Source organism: Xenopus tropicalis, chromosome 2 (genome assembly GCF_000004195.4).
Source record: "Xenopus tropicalis strain Nigerian chromosome 2, UCB_Xtro_10.0, whole genome shotgun sequence".
Taxonomy (NCBI): domain Eukaryota; kingdom Metazoa; phylum Chordata; class Amphibia; order Anura; family Pipidae; genus Xenopus; species Xenopus tropicalis.
The window spans coordinates 150,600,733-150,624,583 of NC_030678.2; the positions used below are offsets into that span (position 1 = coordinate 150,600,733).

The following is a 23,851-nucleotide window of genomic DNA, read 5'->3' on the forward strand; positions in this document are numbered from 1 at the left end:
CTAGCCTTTTACCCTTATACTGTATTGAGCAACCCAGGCGTGGTAATTCACTATGTCTGCAGCTCCAGGCTTTGCTGTGGTTCGTAGTAAGCTGCTACTGCTGGGTGCAGTTGGGCCTAACCAATTGTAAAATGATGATAGCCCACCTATAGGCACAAGCCCTAAGGCAAACCAACTAATTCTATAATTGGGAATGCTGAGCCTAATCACACAGGAGCAGGTTGAGAGAGTAAATGTAATGATGGTGGCTTCAGTTCATGAGGTGTGCTTGGGTATTAGTATCACTTTAAGTAAAATAAATAAAAGCTTCTTTTTTCAAATATCTGAACTACACTAAATGGCCAAAAGTATCTGGGCATTTAATATGGAAAAACAAATCTGGACACCTTTCTAAAATCCCATGTCCTGAGCTGGAAAACTCTGAGCCAAGTTCCAAAGTGTCTTTGGAAGCAACATCAGAATGTAACTAAGTGGAAGCCTGATGGGCTGGGATGGCCCTGCACCTCCTGTCTGAGCCAAGAAGGCCTCACTGAGCCTGCACTGGGTTCCTGCTCCCACCCTGTGTGTTCCCTCCTGAATAATTCTTAGGGTGCAGATGTGGCAGGGCTCGAACATTTGAAACTTGCCTCTTCCTCTTCAATGTCAGCTTTTTCCCTGGATTTGCTCTGTACTTGCTCTCTAGGCCCCCCACTTCTTAATCTAGGTGATACAGTGGGTTAATAGATGTAATAGAGAGCTGCACTCCAATTGGATCCTTCTAGTGCAGGGTGAAAAAGAAGACTGAGCTGAAATCAGTCACCTCTGAAATAAATCAACCAAGAACAAATTCAGGTTTTTCTCCCACTTTTTAGTATAATTTCATTCCATTTTTTGCACTTATCTTACTTTCATGGGTTTAATTCTGTGCTCAATATTCATTTTATGCATTGATTTTAGTGGCATATCTGGGGCTAATGCAATGTACAAATCCATTTTTTACGGTTTGACGGTTTGGGAAAAGGCAATTATTCAGCATGGTAATGCACCAGTGCACAAAGGGAGTTCTGTATGGAACTGGCATGCCAAAATGGGAGTAAAAGAACCAAACTGGCCTGCTGGTACCACTGACATTAACCAACGCCACCAACTATGGGATGAACTGGAACAATTTCTACCAACAACCTTCCAACATCCGATGGAAAGCCCTCCCAGAAGAGTAGATGCTGGTTCAGCACCAAAGTTGAACAGCAGGTGTATTTCTATATTGTAGCTTGGTGGTGGTGGCAGCTGACCCTAAAGATGGAGCAGACTTTTTTTGGCTCAGTGCAGTGGACCATGTAGCTTTTAAACAATAACCACAATGAAAAAATAATTACATATTAGCTAATCGGTGCTCAATCAAGGCAAATTTTGGCACCAATGCACCCCAAGGAATTACTTCTCCTCCCTCTGCAAATCTACTCTTTACTATCATCCATACATTGCTCTGCTGTCCATGTAACCCCCTCCCACCTCTCATATATCTATCCTAGGCAGGATAGGCAACCGCCTAATGCATAATGCCAACATATTACATGCCGCTACTTCCCACTCTTTCGTACCTCTTGGCCCAGCACTGTGCATTATATATCTGATACTGTATTTTATGGCCTGAACTTGGGGTATAAATCGGTTTCCCGATTTATATAAAAATGGTCCTAAACCACAAAAAGTTCAAGGGTATTATATTTTTTTAATTAACGATTCCTGCTTACATGAAACCAAATTACCGCACATGATCATAAGTAATCTGTTTTTAACCAAGTAGTGATGAAGCAAAGTAACTGTTAATACGATAAATAATCGTTATTGAGGCTCGCCCTCTATACAAACTGTCAGCACACTGTTGCTGATAAAACTGGCTCTTCTGAGCCAAACTTAGTGACAACAAATTAGTTTCCAGGAAATATTTTGCAAGTTGAATGAAGCCTGTACGTCACTGGTTACTTTTACGCGAATTAAATAACAAGCAAATTGAGCTGGAAAGAGAAATGTTACGGTAAGGGAAATAGTCTACTTATAAAACTGCAAGGTATTTGGACCGTTCCACATTCCTGCTCACTTTGTTTAGTCTTTTTAATAGTAAAACAAATGTGTCTGAATGATTTACTTTAAAACATAATTGGTGCAATGTGTTATTAGGCCAGAGTAAAAAAGCCCTTCCAGCAAAATGTGCACAATGCCATTCTGCTGTTCTCTTACTGCCTCCTTGTGGTAAATAATATTATAGTCCAAAAGGCACAGCATGATTTAAAATCCCATAAGGGTTACAATTTGTGCATATATACAGCTTTACGGAAATACGGAAAATGAGCTTTCTATATTTAATCAGAACATTATAAGATATTGCAAATAAAAGCTGTGACAGAGTTACATTACAGTAAAAAAAAGATTGTATGACCCTCCTTTAGCAGTAATTATAAGTGATATATAGCATCCCTTATCCGGAAACCCATTATCCAGAAAGCTCCGAATTACGGAATGCCTGTCTCCCATAGACTCCATTTTAATCAAATAATACAGAATTTTAAAACTGATTTCCTTTTTCTCTGTAGTAATAAAACAGTTCCTTGTAATTGATCCCTACTAAGATATAAATAATCCTTATTGGTTGCAAAACAATCCCATAGGGTTTAATTAATGTTTTATTGATTCTTTAGTAGACTTAAGGTATGGAGATCCAAATTGTGGAAAGACCCCTTATCCGGAATACCCTTGGTCCCGAGCATTCTGGATAACGGGTTCTATACCTGTATATAGATATTTTATTTTATACAAAGTACAGCACTCCAGGTCTTTTCATAAACACTAAGTTATTTAACAACATTTAGTTGATGTTTTGGTCGACCTGCAGAGTACAGGTCCCGACTTGTGAGCCTTTGTTAGGGTTACAGTTTAACAGACCCCAGAGCCATTTAGACTGTGAAAAAGAATGCCAAAATTAACGAAGGGTCACCATGACATGTCACCTCTCCATTGGTGAAAACCCTTATCTCTGATAGTACACAAATGCCATCAGTAGATGGAGGCAAGTGCTTGCAATTTCCACTCTGACACACTGCAGAAACACTTTGAGTGCTCCTCTCCTCTTTGTGGTAAGAGTCTGTATGCTCACTGGGACCATACTCATTACCTATCTAAGGATCACAGTGTAATGCAACCCTTCCCTCATTTTGTTCCATTGTTAAGTGGTGGACCCTAGGACTTGAAGTTCCCTTACTTTAAAGAGAGTCTATGCACTTCAAGTTCCAGAATACATCATGCATTCCCAATGTGGGTGATTTTCCTTTGTATTGCCCGTGGGGTCCTTGAAAACGATACATGCAATAGTTGCTATGAAAAAGACATCAAGATTTGCTCGCTGATTTAAAATATGGGAACTAACTTGTATAATACAGGTCTGTCCTGCAGAGCATCCATAGCCTGAGCCAGAATAGGAGAAATATCACATGACTCTTGCGTCAATGTTCTGCATTCATCTGTCAGAAAAGCAAAGGATTGTTATTGGTGCAGGACAGTGTGCCTGAAATGCACTGTACATTGTAATAATACATTAATACAAGAAACAGGGAACAAATACACTTCTAGAATAAAAATAAACAAAACAAAATACAATATCATTCAAGATTAAGTGCTAGATGTTAGGTAACAAGAGAAGGGAGGTCCCTGCACCATGGAACTTACAGTAAGTATGTGGGTGTGTAACTTACAGGCTCAAGTTTTTTTTTCCACAATTTATATTGATCAAGTTTTTTTATATTTGATTTTTTTTTTAATAAATAACCAAACACTCAACTTTGGTAAAATTTCGAGTTTAATTGAAAAAAAACAAAACAAAAAAAAAACAAAGTATTGAACAAAAAACCTAAAGTTCAATAAATGATAAACAAGCCTCCAAGTAAAAAAGAATTGTATGAGGGTATTGGTCACTTTTAAAAGCATTCATTTGCACGTTTGAATTGTAATCAAATGTAACTAATGTAATCAAGATTATCCATGGGAGTAGGAGAAACAATAGGTTAGCGGAAAGCAGTTCTAATGTGTAGCGCTGGCTCCTTCTGAAAGCTCAGACTCAGGCACAATGCACTGAGATGGCGCCTACACACCAATATTACAGCTAAAAAAATACATTTGTTGGTTCAAAAATAACATTTTAAATCGTAGAGTGAATTATTTGCTATATAAACAGTGTAATTTAGAAATAAAAAGTATACCATAAAAATCATGACAGTTTTCCTTTGCATATGTGCATAAGAGTATGCTTTTCTGATTTTACTCAGCTACACAAGTGCAAGTCTAAATCTGCACATGCTGCTGCTCTACTTTTTTCCAGTACTATTGCATTTTTTTCCCCAACAGGAGCACCAGCTAGAGGGAAAAATGTTCCAACTGGATTCACTGGGTGGGAGGGGGGATAACATAATTACATTCCTAAGTGAACTGAGCTTTCCTTATATATATATATTAAAGTATATATATATCCCAACATTCCCAGAAAAATGGAACATAACCTATTTTGAGAGTAATTGCCAACATGTTTAGAAAAAAGGGAGGGAGAAAAAAAAAGTACTTACTTTGTGCCCAACGGTAAAGTTGCTCATAAGAGGTTTCTTGAAGCAAGGCCATTTGCTCCATAATTTCCAGCCTGAGAATAGTACAATATTGTTAAAAATCAAAGTAATACAACAAAACACAGATGCCTCTCTAACCCCTGATACAATAATATTCATAACTTGCATGTCTGGATGACACACACATTAAGGTTAGGGGGGATGCCACCTGGTCTGTTCCTTCCCTCGGACACTACTCAGTGTGCTCTGAGGCTGCTGAAAAACGAACCTCAGAAAATCATCAAGTAGTAAATGATGTTCATAACTTAGACCACTGATGCCACAGGACTGATTAATTCTGATGCAGAATGCATAGATTTTTTATATTTAATTTTAAAATTTCACATGGGGCTAACCATATTCTTCATTTCCCAGGGAGCTACAACCATGTGACCTGTGCTCTGATCAACTTCAGAAACACTTTACAGCTGCACTGCAAGTTGGAATTATATCATCCCCCCTCCTTTTCCCCCCATCAGCCGATCAGCAGAACAACGGGAAGGGAGCAAGATAGCAGCTCCCAGTAGCTTCCAGAATAGCACTCAATAGTAAGAAATCCAAGTTTTGCTTGGGACTCCTCCAGTTACATGGGAATAGGAGAAATGCAGTTCTAATGTGTAGCGCTGGCTCCTTCTGAAAGCTCAGACTCAGGCACAATGCATTGAGATGGCACCTACACACCAATATTACAACTAAAAAAAAAGTACATTTGTTGGTTTGAGAAAATAATTTTAAATAGAAGAATGAATTATTTGCTATGTAAACAGTGTAATTAAAGGGATACTGTCATGATTTTTACTTTTTATTTTTAATCACCTGAAGCAATTTAGGAAAGCACCAGGAACATATTCTGCTTACCCTGCAGTTTGTTGGTTTGTACGCAAGAGCAGCTTGACGTCATTGTGGATTTGTTTCACTCTTCCCAAAACTTTGAAGAAGTCCTAGAAAATACAATGCAAAGGTCAGGCAACAATTTGGTAACTTATTCACTGCAAACACACAGCACTGTAACACTGGTCTATAGTAACTAGCAGGATAATGAAAGACAAAATAAATATACATTTTAATCCCCCTTGGATGTTCATCCTACTAATGGAGTCAGGAAATGGAGATGGCTTTAAGGTCCCCATACACGGGCCGATAGTAGCTGCCGATATCGGTCCCTTGGACCGATTCGGCAGCTAATCAGCCCGCGTATGGGCACTTCCGACGGGCCTGCCCTGCCCGACCGACAGGTTAGAAAATCTAGTCGGATCGGGGACTGCATCGGGTCGTTGATGCGGTCCCCGGACCGACTTTACCTATGCCCGTCATTATAATTCGATCGTTTGGCCCCAGGGCTGAATTACCCTGGATTCTCCCGATAACGCCCATCCGTAGGTGGGGATATCGGGAGAAGATCCGCTCGCTTTGCTACATCGCCAAGTGAGCGGATCTGCCAGTGTATGGGGACCTTTGTATGGGGCTTTTTGGCATTTCTCTGGATGAAACAGAAGTTAGGCAAGAGGGCATGCATTTTTTTTTAACCAATGTCTGTTATGGGACTATGTATGACTATGCCATATGCCTATAGTTCCTTCAAAATATTTCAAACTCCTGGCAAATTGTTGTAATCACTACAAATCCTTTCAGGGAGAAACACTATAGTTAAGAGAGGCCCTGCCCTGATGCAGCCACTTTCTCTATATAGGATTTGAAAATGGGCTGCTTATTGCAGATACTGGTAGTTGAGGGATCACTTAGGTTCACTTAGGATCACTTATTTTTTGGGTTGACTTGTACTTTAATGATGCCATATTTTAGGAAAATAAAACATGTACATCTATATGCATTACCTCGGTTAAAGGGCCTTCCCTGGTGCCTCTGAGGATGTTCATTTCATCAGACGTCAACTGGAATTTTGCTAAGAAGGCATCTGCGACCTGGGCTCGGATCTCCAGCCTCTGACTGCAGGGCGAAAAGCAAACGTTCACTGATTTCATTGCAATATTCATATTTATACAGAGAAAAATATACTGCAAGAATCATAATAAAAGGGACTCATATGATGACTTTTGTTGTTGCTGTGAAGAAAATAAAGTGAATGCAAGCCTCAGCCGCAAATTTGGCTCACTGGCAGTTTCCTACTGGGTATGTGCAAAGGCTAAACCTCGCAACATGGGATCCTTGCTAACTAATCCATGTTATAAAGCAGTGAGCAGGAAATGTGCACTCATTTTTTTATATTTAATATAATTATGGTTAAGAGGAACATATTGCAATAAATCTATAACTGTTCCAATGAGTAGCTGCCTAGGCAGCACCTGTATAAAAACAGAAATAAAGTGTGTAAATATATATAAATAGGGGACATTGCTTACAGAGGGATACCAGCTCGGTTAACATAACATAGCCACGGCAGAGACTGGCAGCCTTACGTTTACAGTAGACTGAAGTGGTGCCAGTTTAACCACTTTGAACAGGGTTACAATAAATGAGATAGGAGGGGATGAGAGCATTTACTATTATTATTAATGAGGCAAGGGATGCTGGGCACAAAGATAGGGGGCATGACTTACACAGTGATACTACTTTTAATAGGGAAACTAATGGATGTCAGAAGAAATGTTATATTCCTTAGACACTGGGCATGAGGCATAGGATTGACAGAGTTGCTTATGCAGATACTGAGCTGTCAGTGGAAGGTATTAACACCATATTTTGAGATATACATGGTTTATTAACCATTGTTTGCTTGCTACTTTGCAAATCACTGGCTCATGCTGGAATCAGCCAGTCAGAAATCTATCAGAGACTTATAGCATCAGTGTATTGGTTGCAGTCAGGAAAAAAAATTATTGTTTATTAAGGAACACGTTTGTTAAGGAACACAACCCAACATTGTGTAAAATATATATATATTATATATAAAATAAATAAAGAACATGTTAAACAGATATATTAAACTTCAACTACAGTTTAGAACATTTTGATAATAGTGGCAGTACCCCTTTAAAATGAGTAAACCATAGCAACCAATCAGCAGGTAGCATTTACTGGTCACCTGTTTAAAAGCAAACATCTTATTGTGGGTTACTGCTCCTGGGCAAATTTAGTGCTTTTTATTACATAACGGGGTTAGAGAAGTACGTTTTAGGTTGAGATCTTAACTTGGTGGTAAAACAGTAGAGCAACCACTAGGTGGCAGTAAAACATTACCCGACCAATGAATTCTCAGCACTTCTCACACTTATTTCACCACATAAGTAAGATTATCAGAATTCTTACTAAATGTGCCCAGTCAGTGAATCTAATTTCTTTAAAGGACAGAATTTTAGCAAGAATAACAATCTGGTAACATTTAGTTAGAAGTCTTTATTAATTTTCAGTGTATAAAAGAATAATAAATAACATGTCCAATAAGGGTGAAAAAAATAATTATTTTGTCTGAAAAGGAAGCCAATTAAGCAGAATGTTCTAATTATAATACATGCAATTTGCTAGAATGTTGTTGGGACATACACTAATTTCCCAGGAAAGCAGCAGTTCCCTTAAACATGTTAAGCAAATAATACACTGGCTATTTAATAGTGCTCATTCCCCTTGCATACTCCGATGAGGAGCACGATGCTGGCTTTGATGAGAAGAGCATTTAAACCTACTGCCATGACTGTGTATAAAAAGGGAAACAAAAGTTCCATTCAGAACTTGAGATGCCACAGAAAGACAAAGGCGGCAGATCATGGGAATGTTTCCCCCGGCCAGGCTCACTTTCTGATCTCAGGAGGGCCCTAATCAAGGCTTATTCCTGAGTTCTACCCGTTTCTATGGCAACCAGACTCCTCTAGAAGTGCACTCACGCTGTTAAGAAAATGATGGTGCATTTTCCAGTGCTCACTGTTTCCTGGGAATACAATACAGAGAGACCCAAACGGCTTTAATTTTACTTAATGCTGACTAAATACAGTGCACTTGTATTCCTCAGAATTCCCTCTACAAACTGTGAGAGCCACAGCTGAAAATAAAGCAGCCATTGAAGCAAAGAATTTGTCTTATCCAAGGCAGAAAACTGGGATTTTCTTGCGGCCCTCATTAGAATTAGTTTGACGAGAACTTATAAAAAATATTATTTGACAATTTTAGCAACTTATTTACATTTTCACACATTTAAATACCGGTAATTGTAATTAGCTTGTGCCGGTTTGAATAAAGTGATATGGTTTAATGGTAATATGGTCTTGCTTGCTTTGCTATGTACCCCATATTCCTACTACATTCTAATGAAGGCATCTGAGCTCAGGTAACGGCCTCTATTGATCAGAAGATAATCATATAAAGAGCACGTCCAAGTCTGCTTATAGCACATATGCTCGCTATGCCATTATTTGGTCAAGTTTAAAGTCAATAATCTTGACCAGTACTCCTGTTTTTAAAAAAAATGCTCTGGTCCGTGGATCTTATAAAGCCAAGGGCTCCTGACAAGCATTCATATGAAAGAGTTCTCGCTAGCATAGCCAGCCCAATAGACCCCTTAGCTCAAGTCAAAGTATCCAGATACTCCATGTAAAATAACATGTACTAATAGTTTTAAACGGTCTTTAGAAAGAATGCCAGCACACAATATGTTCATAGGGAAACCTAAGGCCACCATGTGCAATATATATACAAAGTTAATTGGACAGAGGTAGAAAAGTTCCTGGTACCCTCCAACCAGTACACTTTCCAACAAGAGTGTAAATATATTTAGATGAAGGAAAGTGTGACCTGCTATTATGATTATTATTATTTATATAGCGCCGTCAATTTACACAGCGCACAGCAACACATAGCAACATTTTGGTGAGGGCATTTAATCTACTCCCTTCGTTACATTGTGCAATGGCAAGTGTCAGCCGGAGTAGTATAATGCGGAAATAGTGGTAATGTGTCCTTTGGAGTGGTAATTGCCATTAAACTATCTGCCAGGATGGAAAAGCCTGGGTTTGGCAAATGCCAGGAGAACACTACATACTTAAATGCAGAATGTCAATGGTAAGGTTGGAGGAGAAAATAGCACCAGCACCTGGTTCTGCTGAAAGCAAACTTTATGCTACAGTGTACAATTACAATGTTGTGCTTCCTACAATGCAACAGTTTGGGAAAGGCTGTTTCAGCACAATAATGCCCCATTAACAAAGTGAGATCAATACAGAATGGGCTTGCAGAAATGAGATTGGAAAAAAATTGACTGGCCTGAACCCTGATCTGACCTCAGCTCCAACAATGTTCACATATTTAGTGAAAAGTCTTGGCAGAAGGGAAGAAGCTGTTACAGCAGCAAAGGGAGTAACTACTTCATAAATATACCCAGGGCCCCCTCTTGTTAGGAGAAAACCACACCAGCCTGGAGGGAGCTGTGGGGGAGGGATCCTCTTCCTTCTTCTGTCTTTGCGCTAGTAGAGTGAAAACTAGTAGAGTCAGAAGCAGAACTTTAACAAGAAAGTCACCATTTGCTGATTGCATCCCCCTTTTCCTCTCTCCATATGTTGGAGCCTTACTCCTGAGCCTGAAACTAAGTTCTGAAGAACTGTAGCGCACCACAGAGCTCAACCCAAGGAACAAAATGGTGTTATAAGCGAAACGCACCAAAACAAAAGAGCTACTGCTAGGTTTCCCCCTGTAAATTACACCTTTGCCTACTGACTGGTGAAAGCAAAGCAGATGACTATGGTTTATTACTCCATAATAACTGTATTAAATTGTGACTGCCGCAGCTTTTATACGGCTATATATGACTACTCATCAATCAGATGTATTAAGCCTTCAATTAACTGATTTTCTTGTAACATCTCATTAGTGTTTAAAAGCAATAATAAATAAAATTCCCATATGAAAAATAACCTGGGTGCTTTTTATACCCTGTCAGACTGTTTAAACGTCTTTATTGTTTGGCCTTGCAAAGTTGTATGGTGCCTTAATTAGAGGGCAGCATTGTAATTAGGTTTTAAATAGCAGAAAATCAATATCCTATTTTTCACTGGGGATAATAAAAGGCTTTCGTGTCGCCACAAGCCTAGTATTTACCTACATAATAAACAATAAGGCACACTAATAAACTGACATAGCTGTAAGGAGACGCTTGTGGCAGACCACCCGCATTGGTAATAGCTGTAAAACGAAGTTAGAAAGTTACACCATCAGCACAGGAGATATCTATAGGAAAAAGTTAGAGACAGACCACTGGCATTCACCGAGCAAAGAGAAAATCTTTTGTAATTTGGCTTAGCACACAATTGGCTGCTGACATATTTACTGTGAGCACAAGAGGGGAGCTGATAAATGAATAGTAATGGGGAGGGATAGCAGTAAACATTTTTCTTCTACACTGAATGTGTTCCCAGACATAGTCCATCCCTTGCCCATAATGCAGGTTCAACAGCAGGGGGGTGGTGCAGGTAGGGCATTCCCTGATTTATATAATTATTACATCCCCCCCCCCAATGTGGACCCTCGCCTTTAACTTTGGCCCTGAAGCCTATGTCTCTCCAAATGCAGCTTTCGGTCTTATTATGCAGGAAGAATTGCTCCCGGAGGATCTGGGATCTTGAATGGTAAATATTCATGAAAGAAGCGATTATTTAGAATTTAGAATTAGTTCCTAATTAGCAAGGCAGTTTCTTAAATTCCTTTTAGCAATTTTATTAAAGTTGTGAAAACAGTAATGACTTTAATAGCATAAATGAAACTTGCTCTGCAGCTACACATTCATCTTTGGCAAAACAACATCATCATCGCCCAAAGTCTCGCCAACTGAGCATATTTCATTTATATAAAAGTAACTGTAAATATATATTTGCCAGGCATACGTCCATGAACTGTATTTAATAGTGTTAATTCTCTAACCCTGGACAGGGTGGAAATAAGAGGTCATACTACTAATGACCATACAAGTTAATTATGGAACACATGATAAATAACTGCTAACCCAAACTTGCTTAGAAATTAGTCCAAGAGCCTGAAGCCAAACATGGGCAGATATTAGCTGCCATTTTGAACAAGTCTGTTGCATATTGTCTCAGTATGAAGAGAAAATTATGGCCACCCCTATTAATGTTCAAAAATTGGCCAGGAAAACTGGAACATTATGTTAGAATAAGTGCTGTGGATTTCAGTCCTCTCCTTACAATACTGCATGCCATCCTATTATTGGCCTAGGGGCTACAACTGGATCAGCCACTTTAGTGACCAGTTTGGCAGAAGCTCTTTTGTGACTTTGAACTAAAGGAAAAAATTGTTCACTGAAAGCCAAACTTGTTAACCACTGTTAAGCCCCATCATAAAGCAATTCATATACTTGCTGTACAAGGCGATGCTAAAAATCTTGCAAAATTGACAGCACCATGTTCTTTGGTAGCCAAAACCATACAGCAGAGGTCTCTAAATTATTTAGATCTGGGCAGCATTAACTGTTAGAAACAACAGGGCTCATTTGCAAAGCAAAATGGAGTATGACTAGAGCAAAAAGTGCACAATTGGCCTTTTGTTTGCACTTTGCACACTGTGTTGCAGAAGAGCCACAGGCCCCTGTGCTCCATTTCTGAAAACAAAGGCTTACAGCTAGCTCCCTGAATAAATTGCCTGCTTTAGGTAGCCCTCTATCCAAGAGGGGCAGGCGAAGAATTGGCAAGTAGGCGCCCCTTCCTCCTCCTGTCCTCATTCAGGGCACCTATTGCAGGTGGTAAGGACAAGGCCTGCTTGTGCTCTGTTCCTTGAGCTAGATTTTAAATCTTTCCCCAGGGCACAAGTGCTTGTTAAGTGAGTGCTAATGAGCGATGAGCAGGGTGCAGCTATAAATGACTCATATTGACTAATGATTAATATTTTTGTCTCTCCCTTTTATTGCCATCTGGCTATTTAATTAAATGTCTAAAGTCAACAAAAATCATAGCAGTTGAGTGATAAACCTCAATTAAATTAAAGGCCCCACATAAATCATGTTATACCAATCATTTTGGTTAATTATTTCACTGCCAAAGTGAATAAAGTGACAGTTTTTAAATAAATACAACAGGGATTGGTTTAATGCAAAGGCATTGACAAAGGCAGGCATTTTCCTATAAATAGGGCAGAGTCAGTAGGTTCTACAATAAAGCAGTGAGTAGCGAATGTTTGCTTAGCACAAGCTTCAGAACTGTTAAAGTTTTCCACTCACAGAGCACACCTGAGCCGATCATTAAATCTCAATGGCTATGGTCTCATTTGCCCAGAATGTATTTGTTGCCCTGAAGTCTGCAAACACAGCTGGCGGATGGTAATCTACCTTGCAGCTGATGAATGAAGCATCAGACATACTAGCAATGACTGAGGGAATGCAGCTAATGGGATAAACAAAGTCACCTGAGGCGTATTATCCACCACCTGAAAAATGTGAAAGCATACATTTTGGGACTGAAATCAGTGTAGCTGTACACAGGCCGACACAGTGCCAGTTTGTGGAGCTACACAAAGCTGTGGATGAGCTAAAAAAATGTGAATCATCTTCCTTGTGTGACCGAGCCCTAAGAAACCATTAGATTTTTGATGACCAGTCAAACTAAGAAATGAGCTGAAGGAGTGTCCAGCCTCAACTAATGACTGATGCTCTACGATGCCCAATTATCAGCAGTATGAGCTGAAACATTAACTAATATCGAGAGAGTGGCAAAGAAATACAAAGGGATGGATCATGTTAATGCATCTGCTAAATGACCACCCCCATTTTCCATTAAATGGTTTAATCTACTTCATATATGTCTTCACCAACAGCAAAAAGCTTGATTTACAAATATGTAGCAAATGTTTTTAATTTTTCCATAGCAACTGTTTACACTTATTAAAGAAGAACTAAAAACAAAAACAAATTCTAGAAATGCTGTATTTCTGCACTGAAACTACAGCATTGGTTCAATAGCTCAGCAGTCTTTATAAAGGTAATGAACTTCTGTCCATGGTCTGGCTGAATTCCACTCATCACACCTGCAAGGTGCAGAGTGCAGCTGCCCCTCCCTAACACGTTCATTTTCAGTGATGTTTATGTGCCTCATGAAATCAGAGCTTCCAAACACAGGCATCACTTTATTCATGGGAACAGCTGCAGGTCTCTATGCTCTGAAATGGAGCACAGAGTCCTGCAGTAATTAATTTAGAGGTCGAAGCATGATTTTACAATACAAAAACATGGTGGATTGTGTCCATTTTTTGCTTTTGCACATTGCAAATGACCCCTAGAGAATCACGCATAGGGAAAAGACAGTCACCAAATAGAAGGTCATGATCACCATAGTTCTCCCTGAAAGAACTGTGCCAATATAACTGTCCTTGTGCTACAAACCTTAGCGCTGAGTGATTTTTATTCTGCTTTGACCAAATAAGACATTGTGGGTTGATTTTTACTCACTTTTCTGACTGAAGTTTTGTTGTTTTCACAATCAAATCATGAGTCTGCTCCTTTGCTGCCTAAAATAAAAAGTAAATGTCTGTTACAATTTATCATACAAGACTTCAGAACTTTTCAAACTATTTCAGTATCGTTGCAAATAAAAAGAAAATGAATCGTGAATGCTATAAATTAAATTTTACCCAGATTAAAACCAGCACCTGAGGGGATTGGACTTTGAAAACATGAACATTTCACAGTAACTATAAAGCATTACACAATTAGTGATCTATTTATGACAAGCAGGAAATATTGAAGCCACCTGCCATGTTAACAAGGGACTATATTATTTGCTTCCTTCTAATGAGAGTACAATGAATTATTCATATGATATGGTTTCTGGCAGGATAACTACACATACAACAGTACAATAAAGATGAGATCCCATAGCGATGGTATGCAGCTCTTAAACTATCTTACTAATAGCATCTATAATCATTTCCATCATGCAATGAATTAAAAGAGACCTAACAGTAAGTTAAAAGGCTGCCGTGGGCACATTTGGAGCCCCAAATAGATGAATGAGGGGCTAAAGCATATTTCCCAGTTGTCTCTTCAGCCCAGAGGTTTCATTCAATCCTGTGTGCCTGTCCCATATACATTCACGTAATAGAAATAGCTGAAACCTCATGTTTGGTTGGCTACTGTCCTTAAAATATGGCCTTTCAACAAAGCAAAAAATAGATACATTCTAACAAGTAACTTTTTGATTGGTGGTTCTATCTCCAGAGCAGGGGCGCATCTGCCATAAGGTAAGTTGAGAAACTCGCCTCAGGCAGCAGTGCCTGGTAAGTTACCAGGGGCGTCAAAAATCCGCTCCTGGTAACTTAAAGAGCCCAAATTCCGGTACCTCCCTCCCAGTGGGGACTGAAACATCATGTTGTCATCCCTTCATATCTTAATAATGATACAGAATTTAAGAAATGCAGAAAAATATATTTTACAAATCTTATGCAATTATTGGACTTATAATATTTTTTCACGATATTTACATGAAAGCAAAAAACAAACAAAACCTCTGTACATCTGAGTGATGAAAAAGTGAATACAGTTTATAAAGGCTATTTTAGCCAAGCTAAGCAGCACGCATGTGTATGAAATAAGGCCAGGGAGAACTCTGAAAAGACATAATGAGGTACCAGAGAATTATGGAGTAATTGTGTGTGGAAATAGGAGGGCTTTCATGACTTGTAAAAATGAAAAGCTCCAGGCTGGTACCGTCTGTTCCCACTGAAGTAAGTAAGGTGTTATGAGCTCAATTTGCAAACCCTTCAAGTACTTTTAATAAAGGAAACTGTGCAAAATGGTATCTCAATAAATAAATTAATTATCCTAAAATGATTAACGAGCAAGAAGAAATAACACAAGGAAATGGCAAAACAACTGAATAACAAACTCCTGCCTTTCTGCTCATTTCCTGCTAGGATGTGCTCAGGCACTAAACAGTGGGTGTGTTTGTATGAACAAGCAATATGTCAAACCGTGGTTCTTTAATAACTTTTTAAAGAGGAAATGTACCAAATAAAGAAGTAACCAGTACCAGTTTTTATCCTTTAACCAAAGGGCCAAACATGTTGTAAACTGAACTTTAATTATTTGCATTTATGCCACATTTTCTAAAACAAACTTTCTTCCCTTCTTATTGGCATCAAGTATTATTTTTAACAGAAGAGCCAGTAAAATACTGGCCTGGTGGAAACTTTTTGATATTTATTGCCTATTAGGTGTCAGATAACAGTCACGCAAGTGTCTGTTACGATGAGAGATTACTGAATTTGTTTATACAGCAACTGTGGGGGGGGGGTTATTAAGAGAACTATGGAGTGGGCGCAAAACTATACTACTTTGGCATACAGGGCAATTACTGTTCTTTTGACCTTGGTCGTACAGCGACTAATGGCGCATTTCTCGAATGCCTACGTTACCACCCAACACCTGTCCCCAACAAATATACATGACCTCATTTTTAAATAGCACAAAACTAATCATTTAGTCGTGCTTTTTGGAGAATGAACTGTGACCAGATTCCGTAGCCCTAAAGACAGTGTACAGCTATTGATGTTACTATGCAATAACAAAGGGGTTACTTTGATCAAAGATTTTAAGAGTTATCCAATACTATTGCTTTACTACTAGTATGGCTATAGCAAACAAGAGGGGTCAATTACAGGGATCACAAACAGAAGAGCACTAAGTGGAACCCATCATGGCGGCAGTGCTAACGAAAGACAGCGAGACAAGTATTTATGGGGGAACTTTTTTTAAGTGCAGAACACAAAGTACATAGCAGATTGTGTCTCTTTTTTGCACTTTGCACCCTGCGCTGCACTATTAATCTTATCAAACCTATTATCAATCTTATCAAGATATAAAACAGGCTTGCTACAATTTTTTTTACAAATTTTTCAGTTACAATAATTAATATATTCTACAATTAGTTTAGTTAATTTCACTACCTTCAAACGACTGGTCATGTCCTGACAGCAGCTGCTCATGGCTTGTACATCTTCGTTTATGTTTTCAAGTTCCTGTAAAATAAATAAGGTAATTTAATTTGATTGTACAGATCTATTTTACCTCACTCACCCTTCAGTTTTCATTCCAAGCAAAAAGGCACCTTAGGTATGGTTTTATTATATACACCTGCCACATGATGCTGTCATCCACTAGGACTCTTTTACTAACACTGATTACTGATTGCAACAGTGTAGTAAACCAAAGAATCAATTACCTTTGATCAGTCTTCTGCGGGCGGACTTATAAGAGTAAATGGGATGCTACAATAGTGCAGATTTGCCCAGTGTTAATAGGCTAGTAGGCTATAGACCTATATATTAGGCCTATCTTAATCACAGGGGAAGTGGCTGCAAGAGCTTATAGTAAGGCAAGCAAAAGTTTGTTAGCGTGAATTAATCACTGAGCATGGCAAAGGACTAATTATACATAGTATTTACTGCTTGGAATTATTCTTAAAAATCCTTTGGTGAAGAAATTGATTTAGATGACTGGATTTTTATTAATTTGATTAATATATTTTCCCCTGTGCTGTAAGAAGGTTGGAAAACTTAAAGGTAACCTTTTAAATCTCCACCAAAGTTTGCAAGAGCACAAGCAAATGGCAACTAATGTAACTCATATAACATAGTGAATAGATGGAAAATGATGCAATTGAAAGCTTATATTGAATGAGGGATCAGAGAAAGCTAGAGCACCTGGGCTGTAACCATAGTTTGGATGCAAAATAAAGATGGCACTTATATGTTGACTGTCAGAGGGTAAATACCTGGAAGCACTTGAATGTCTAACACTTTTCTCATGTGTACATGTCCCTAGCTTCTCTGGGGCATTACTTTTCCCCCCAACTTGAACTAACTGCTAATGGCAAATGCAGGTCAAGCCTTTATAAATGGAACCATATGCCTTTTATAGGGTCCCAGTGCTTAATGGAGCAGTGGCTGGTGAGCCCAAATTAAAAGTCTGCCCTCATTTACTTTGATGATGTACCAATATTGTCCCATAAAAATCTGTATGCAGTGTTAAATAGAGTGGGACATGTCCAGAGACAAATGGCAAGCTCTGCAGCATTGAACTGGGTCCTGGACTGTATCTTGACTGTGGTCATTACGAGGGGAGTTAATGCAAATACATACAGAACTTTGCTTGATCTAGCTAATCAGTGGACAGCCCGTACAAGACAGAGAAGTAAGAGTAAAAGGGAGCTGCAATGGGCCTAGCATCAACAGTGCCAACTGTTCCTATTTTAACTTTATGTAGACTAGTATATGGTTTCCTCTTAATGTTATCTGATAGCAGCCTATAGTGACTGGAGTGGTGATGCGCCAGCATCACAAAAATAGAGTTAAAGTAATTGCCTGGGTAATTAGTACAGGCCCTTCAAATTTAAAGGACATGTAAAGCCTACATTTTCCTACAATGTTTATCAGTTGGGCACATCTCCCCCACCCAAATGGCATCATTTGTTGTACTACATATATCATCTCCCCTTGCCAGCACCATCACATTTTCCTAAAGCAAATAACAGCTTTCACCCGGTGGCCATTTTTCCTCTGATACATAATCAGTTACATTTAAATCTGCAAACAGCCTACACACACAGACCCTTATTCAGCATACATTTCATCAAGAATGCAGGCTCACACAGGCACAACTGTCTCTGATAAAAGTTCTGCTTTGTTTGAGCACTGTAATGGTAAAGCTCAGCTCAGGAAAAAAAACTGAAGCAGACAGCTAGACCCGAGTTTCTATGGGAATGCCATCTCTTTACTGGCTGCTAGACTGGGGGGTGTGTTTAGTAATCTGAGTTTAGAACAACTGAGCATGTCTGGCAAGCCAACAGCCAAAGCAAATTCCTGAGGGAGGGGGCCGAGTGGGTTACAGGAGGAAAAGGAAATCTAAGTGATAAAGGGGATGTTGCAGCCTTACGATTAACCTCTGGACAACCAGTGTGGCAAGTATTGAAAGATTTCAAAGAGGCTGTTCACTGATTACATTTTTGTGTGTGGGGTTTACATGTCCTTTAAGCTAACGATCATTGACTGGATTGTCACAGAGAGTTCCTCATAATCACAAAGTGGACATTTATACAATTAAAAAGCTTCTGCCTTACTTGAACAGAGGCCTGGGTGCAGTAGGGCCATGTTCCACTTAGGAGTAAACTGCAAAGCTATTGGTACTGACCACAATACTGTCATATATAAGAATTCACACAGGCTGTTAAGGCAACAGTACATCTGAAATGAAGAAAAGGGCTATTTTTTAATTCTTTAAATAACACAAATACATTTGATAACTGGTCTTGCATTTCTGTCAACAGGAAAGCACAGAAGTTTTCAGAAACTGAACACTGCTGCAAATGGAATTTCATAAACAGCATAGTGTTAGTTTAGAAACAGTATAAATGAAAGGGTAATGGTAAAAAGTATGAACTGAAATTAAACAATTACCTCCCGAACTTTTTTGAATATTCCCACAAATTCTTCATTAATAGACAAACTGCGCCGTTCTATATCCCCCCGCAAGTTTCTTCGGCTTCGCAGGCTGTTTTCAGTAAAAAAAGCAGAAAGTGCTTTAAGAGCTTCCAGCATGTCCTGCACAGGCAAAGGGAAAAGAAACACAGTAAGAAAGAATAGAAAATATGGCTTATGTAGTTTTCAGAAATTGTTTTTTCCACAGGAAAGTGGCAGTTCTAATACATAAGCTGTGCCAAAAAATATATATATTAACAAATCTAAAGCAGGAATGTATTGCAATTTTTTGCATAACATAATTACAGGCTATTTTTTACCAGTGCAGGTACCCGGGCATTACAGAGAGGCACATTCCTACCAGTGCAGGTACCCGGGCATTACAGAGAGGCACATTCCTACCAGTACAGGTACCCGGGCATTACAGAGAGGCACATTCCTACCAGTACAGGTACCCGGGCATTACAGAGAGGCACATTCCTACCAGTGCAGGTACCCGGGCATTACAGAGAGACACATTCCTACCAGTGCAGGTACCCGGGCATTACAGAGAGACACATTCCTACCAGTGCAGGTACCCGGGCATTACAGAGAGACACATTCCTACCAGTGCAGGTACCCGGGCATTACAGAGAGGCACATTCCTACCAGTGCAGGTACCCGGGCATTACAGAGAGGCACATTCCCACCAGTGCAGGTTCCCGGGCATTACAGAGAGGCACATTCCTACCAGTGCCGGTACCCGGGCATTACAGAGAGGCACATTCCTACCAGTGCAGGTACCCGGGCATTACAGAGAGGCACATTCCTACCAGTGCAGGTACCCGGGCATTACAGAGAGGCACATTCCTACCAGTGCAGGTACCCGGGCATTACAGAGAGACACATTCCTACCAGTGCAGGTACCCGGGCATTACAGAGAGGCACATTCCTACCAGTGCAGGTACCCGGGCATTACAGAGAGGCACATTCCTACCAGTGCAGGTACCCGGGCATTACAGAGAGGCACATTCCTACCAGTGCAGGTACCCGGGCATTACAGAGAGGCACATTCCTACCAGTGCAGGTACCCGGGCATTACAGAGAGGCACATTCCTACCAGTGCAGGTACCCGGGCATTACAGAGAGGCACATTCCTACCAGTGCAGGTACCCGGGCATTACAGAGAGGCACATTCCTACCAGTGCAGGTACCCGGGCATTACAGAGAGGCACATTCCTACCAGTGCAGGTACCCGGCAAGAGGCATTCCCAGGCAGTACCGGGCATTAAGAGAGGCACATTCCTACCAGTGCAGGTACCCGGGCATTACAGAGAGGCACATTCCTACCAGTGCAGGTACCCGGGCATTACAGAGAGGCACATTCCTACCAGTGCAGGTACCCGGGCATTACAGAGAGGCACATTCCTACCAGTGCAGGTACCCGGGCATTACAGAGAGGCACATTCCTACCAGTGCAGGTACCCGGGCATTACAGAGAGGCACATTCCTACCAGTGCAGGTACCCGGGCATTACAGAGAGGCACATTCCTACCAGTGCAGGTACCCGGGCATTACAGAGAGGCACATTCCCACCAGTGACGGTACCCGGGCATTACAGAGAGGCACATTCCTACCAGTGCAGGTACCCGGGCATTACAGAGAGGCACATTCCTACCAGTGCAGGTACCCGGGCATTACAGAGAGGCACATTCCTACCAGTGCCGGTACCCGGGCATTACAGAGAGGCACATTCCCACCAGTGCAGGTACCCGGGCATTACAGAGAGGCACATTCCTACCAGTGCAGGTACCCGGGCATTACAGAGAGGCACATTCCTACCAGTCACATGCATTCCTGCCAAGTTTCACACCCGGTACACATGCAGTCATTACCTTGTCATTATCCAGGCGGGTTTCCAGAATCTTGTTCAGCTTCCTGGAGAGAGGATTGGTGCTCTGAACAGCGGCTGGCGTAGTGGAAATTGTAGGTCCCCCTCCGTTCAGCTCTACATCTGCCATGTTCCCGGTATATGGTACAAATCAGCTACTTTCTTTGTAATGTTTATATTCCTGTGAAACGCAGAATGAAACCGAAATCGTGCTTCCGGGTGAGCAGCCAATCAGCTGCCAGGACACGTCACCAGCGGTGAAGTGTCTGAATTAGTAGTTGGAATTTACTTTGAGGAGGTTGTGATGTCATAGCCATGTGACCAAGATGTGGGCGGGAGGATGTGATGTCTGCTAGAGGCGTGTCCGTACAGGGAATGCCGTGCTGCACAGTATTGGAGTGCACTGTGATGAATAGCAGCTTGATCTCTAGGGCTATTGTGTATGGCAGTGACAGTCTGCTGGGCAGTGTAGTCTCATTTTTACAGGTCGGGGGCTGGGGGCTGGGGCACAGTGTTATAGGACAAGACTGCAGGGGCGAAGTGTAATAGGCAAAGCACTGCTGGGGGAAGGACTGCTGGGGGGCTGCAGTGTAATATGCTAAGGACTTCTTTGGTAGGCTGTTGTACTATGTACAATCTTCTTGGGGTGCAGTTTGTTACATGTAATTGTAATTTGTATGGTACAGAACAGCTGGGGAGCCATAGAACATAGGAAGTTCTGGTGATGCTCTGTAATATAAATAGGACTTCTTCTCTTGATATTTTTGATGGAAAAATAGACACAAATAAAAAATGATACAAAATCAAAGTGTAAGCACCTGTAATTGCAAGTTGAAATTGAGCTGGGGGTAAGGGTGGTGTGCTGTCTAAGGGTGGTTACCTTTAATTTAACTCATTAGGGCACATTTACAAAAGCACGAATGCACGAGCATTCATGCGAACGCTCCAAGCGTATTTTCGCCGATTTTTTCGGGCGTCCGCGCAACTTTTTCATACGGCACATTCCTACCAGTGCAGGTACCCGGGCATTACAGAGAGGCACATTCCTACCAGTACAGGTACCCGGGCATTACAGAGAGGCACATTCCTACCAGTGCAGGTACCCGGGCATTACAGAGAGACACATTCCTACCAGTGCAGGTACCCGGGCATTACAGAGAGACACATTCCTACCAGTGCAGGTACCCGGGCATTACAGAGAGACACATTCCTACCAGTGCAGGTACCCGGGCATTACAGAGAGGCACATTCCTACCAGTGCAGGTACCCGGGCATTACAGAGAGGCACATTCCCACCAGTGCAGGTACCCGGGCATTACAGAGAGGCACATTCCTTCCAGTGCAGGTACCCGGGCATTACAGAGAGGCACATTCCCACCAGTGCAGGTACCCGGGCATTACAGAGAGGCACATTCCTACCAGTGCCGGTACCCGGGCATTACAGAGAGGCACATTCCTACCAGTGCAGGTACCCGGGCATTACAGAGAGGCACATTCCTACCAGTGCAGGTACCCGGGCATTACAGAGAGACACATTCCTACCAGTGCAGGTACCCGGGCATTACAGAGAGACACATTCCTACCAGTGCAGGTACCCGGGCATTACAGAGAGACACATTCCTACCAGTGCAGGTACCCGGGCATTACAGAGAGGCACATTCCTACCAGTGCAGGTACCCGGGCATTACAGAGAGGCACATTCCCACCAGTGCAGGTACCCGGGCATTACAGAGAGGCACATTCCTACCAGTGCAGGTACCCGGGCATTACAGCAGACTTTTGGCTGTTTGGTTTGAACCTCAATAAGTTTCTGACTGCACAGCGAGTTTGGGAGCTGCTAGCGAGTCTTGCATGTAATTTAAAGTGTTGCATGTAGATTAAGTGTATAGTAGGCGTTAAAAACAAAAAAGGCACTTGGGGTTTACTGTGCATGCTGGGAGTGCTGGCTGAAAGAAGGAAGTAAGTGCAATTAACTAACTGCTGTGTGACTTGTAAGGGCTACCTGGCTGATTGAGCATACTAATTAAGGGGGTGGAGTAAATCTGGTAAATTCTCAGCAGACTTTTGGCTGTTTGGTTTGAACCTCAATAAGTTTCTGACTGCACAGCGAGTTTGGGAGCTGCTAGCGAGTCTTGCATGTAATTTAAAGTGTTGCATGTAGATTAAGTGTATAGTAGGCGTTAAAAACAAAAAAGGCACTTGGGGTTTACTGTGCATGCTGGGAGTGCTGGCTGAAAGAAGGAAGTAAGTGCAATTAACTAACTGCTGTGTGACTTGTAAGGGCTACCTGGCTGATTGAGCATACTAATTAAGGGGGTGGAGTAAATCTGGTAAATTCTCAGCAGACTTTTGGCTGTTTGGTTTGAACCTCAATAAGTTTCTGACTGCACAGCGAGTTTGGGAGCTGCTAGCGAGTCTTGCATGTAATTTAAAGTGTTGCATGTAGATTAAGTGTATAGTAGGCGTTAAAAACAAAAAAGGCACTTGGGGTTTACTGTGCATGCTGGGAGTGCTGGCTGAAAGAAGGAAGTAAGTGCAATTAACTAACTGCTGTGTGACTTGTAAGGGCTACCTGGCTGATTGAGCATACTAATTAAGGGGGTGGAGTAAATCTGGTAAATTCTCAGCAGACTTTTGGCTGTTTGGTTTGAACCTCAATAAGTTTCTGACTGCACAGCGAGTTTGGGAGCTGCTAGCGAGTCTTGCATGTAATTTAAAGTGTTGCATGTAGATTAAGTGTATAGTAGGCGTTAAAAACAAAAAAGGCACTTGGGGTTTACTGTGCATGCTGGGAGTGCTGGCTGAAAGAAGGAAGTAAGTGCAATTAACTAACTGCTGTGTGACTTGTAAGGGCTACCTGGCTGATTGAGCATACTAATTAAGGGGGTGGAGTAAATCTGGTAAATTCTCAGCAGACTTTTGGCTGTTTGGTTTG

The 23,851-nt window shown here is 41.0% G+C and overlaps 1 protein-coding gene across 1 annotated transcript in view; it reads right to left on the reverse strand.

The window, feature by feature from the left end:
* cog6 (component of oligomeric golgi complex 6) overlaps positions 1 to 21,110 on the reverse strand; it is a 56,337-nt gene extending 35,227 nt beyond the window's left edge. The window contains exons 1-8 of the mRNA NM_001005812.1: positions 20,921 to 21,110; positions 19,026 to 19,169; positions 16,518 to 16,589; positions 14,023 to 14,081; positions 6,464 to 6,575; positions 5,487 to 5,569; positions 4,593 to 4,663; positions 3,404 to 3,497 (exon numbers count right to left, since the gene is read on the reverse strand). Of these exons, the coding sequence (NP_001005812.1) occupies positions 3,404 to 3,497; positions 4,593 to 4,663; positions 5,487 to 5,569; positions 6,464 to 6,575; positions 14,023 to 14,081; positions 16,518 to 16,589; positions 19,026 to 19,169; positions 20,921 to 21,046 (761 nt within the window). The 5' untranslated portion in view covers positions 21,047 to 21,110. The remainder of the gene's footprint in view (positions 1 to 3,403; positions 3,498 to 4,592; positions 4,664 to 5,486; positions 5,570 to 6,463; positions 6,576 to 14,022; positions 14,082 to 16,517; positions 16,590 to 19,025; positions 19,170 to 20,920) is intronic.
* Positions 21,111 to 23,851: the final 2,741 nt, after the last annotated feature.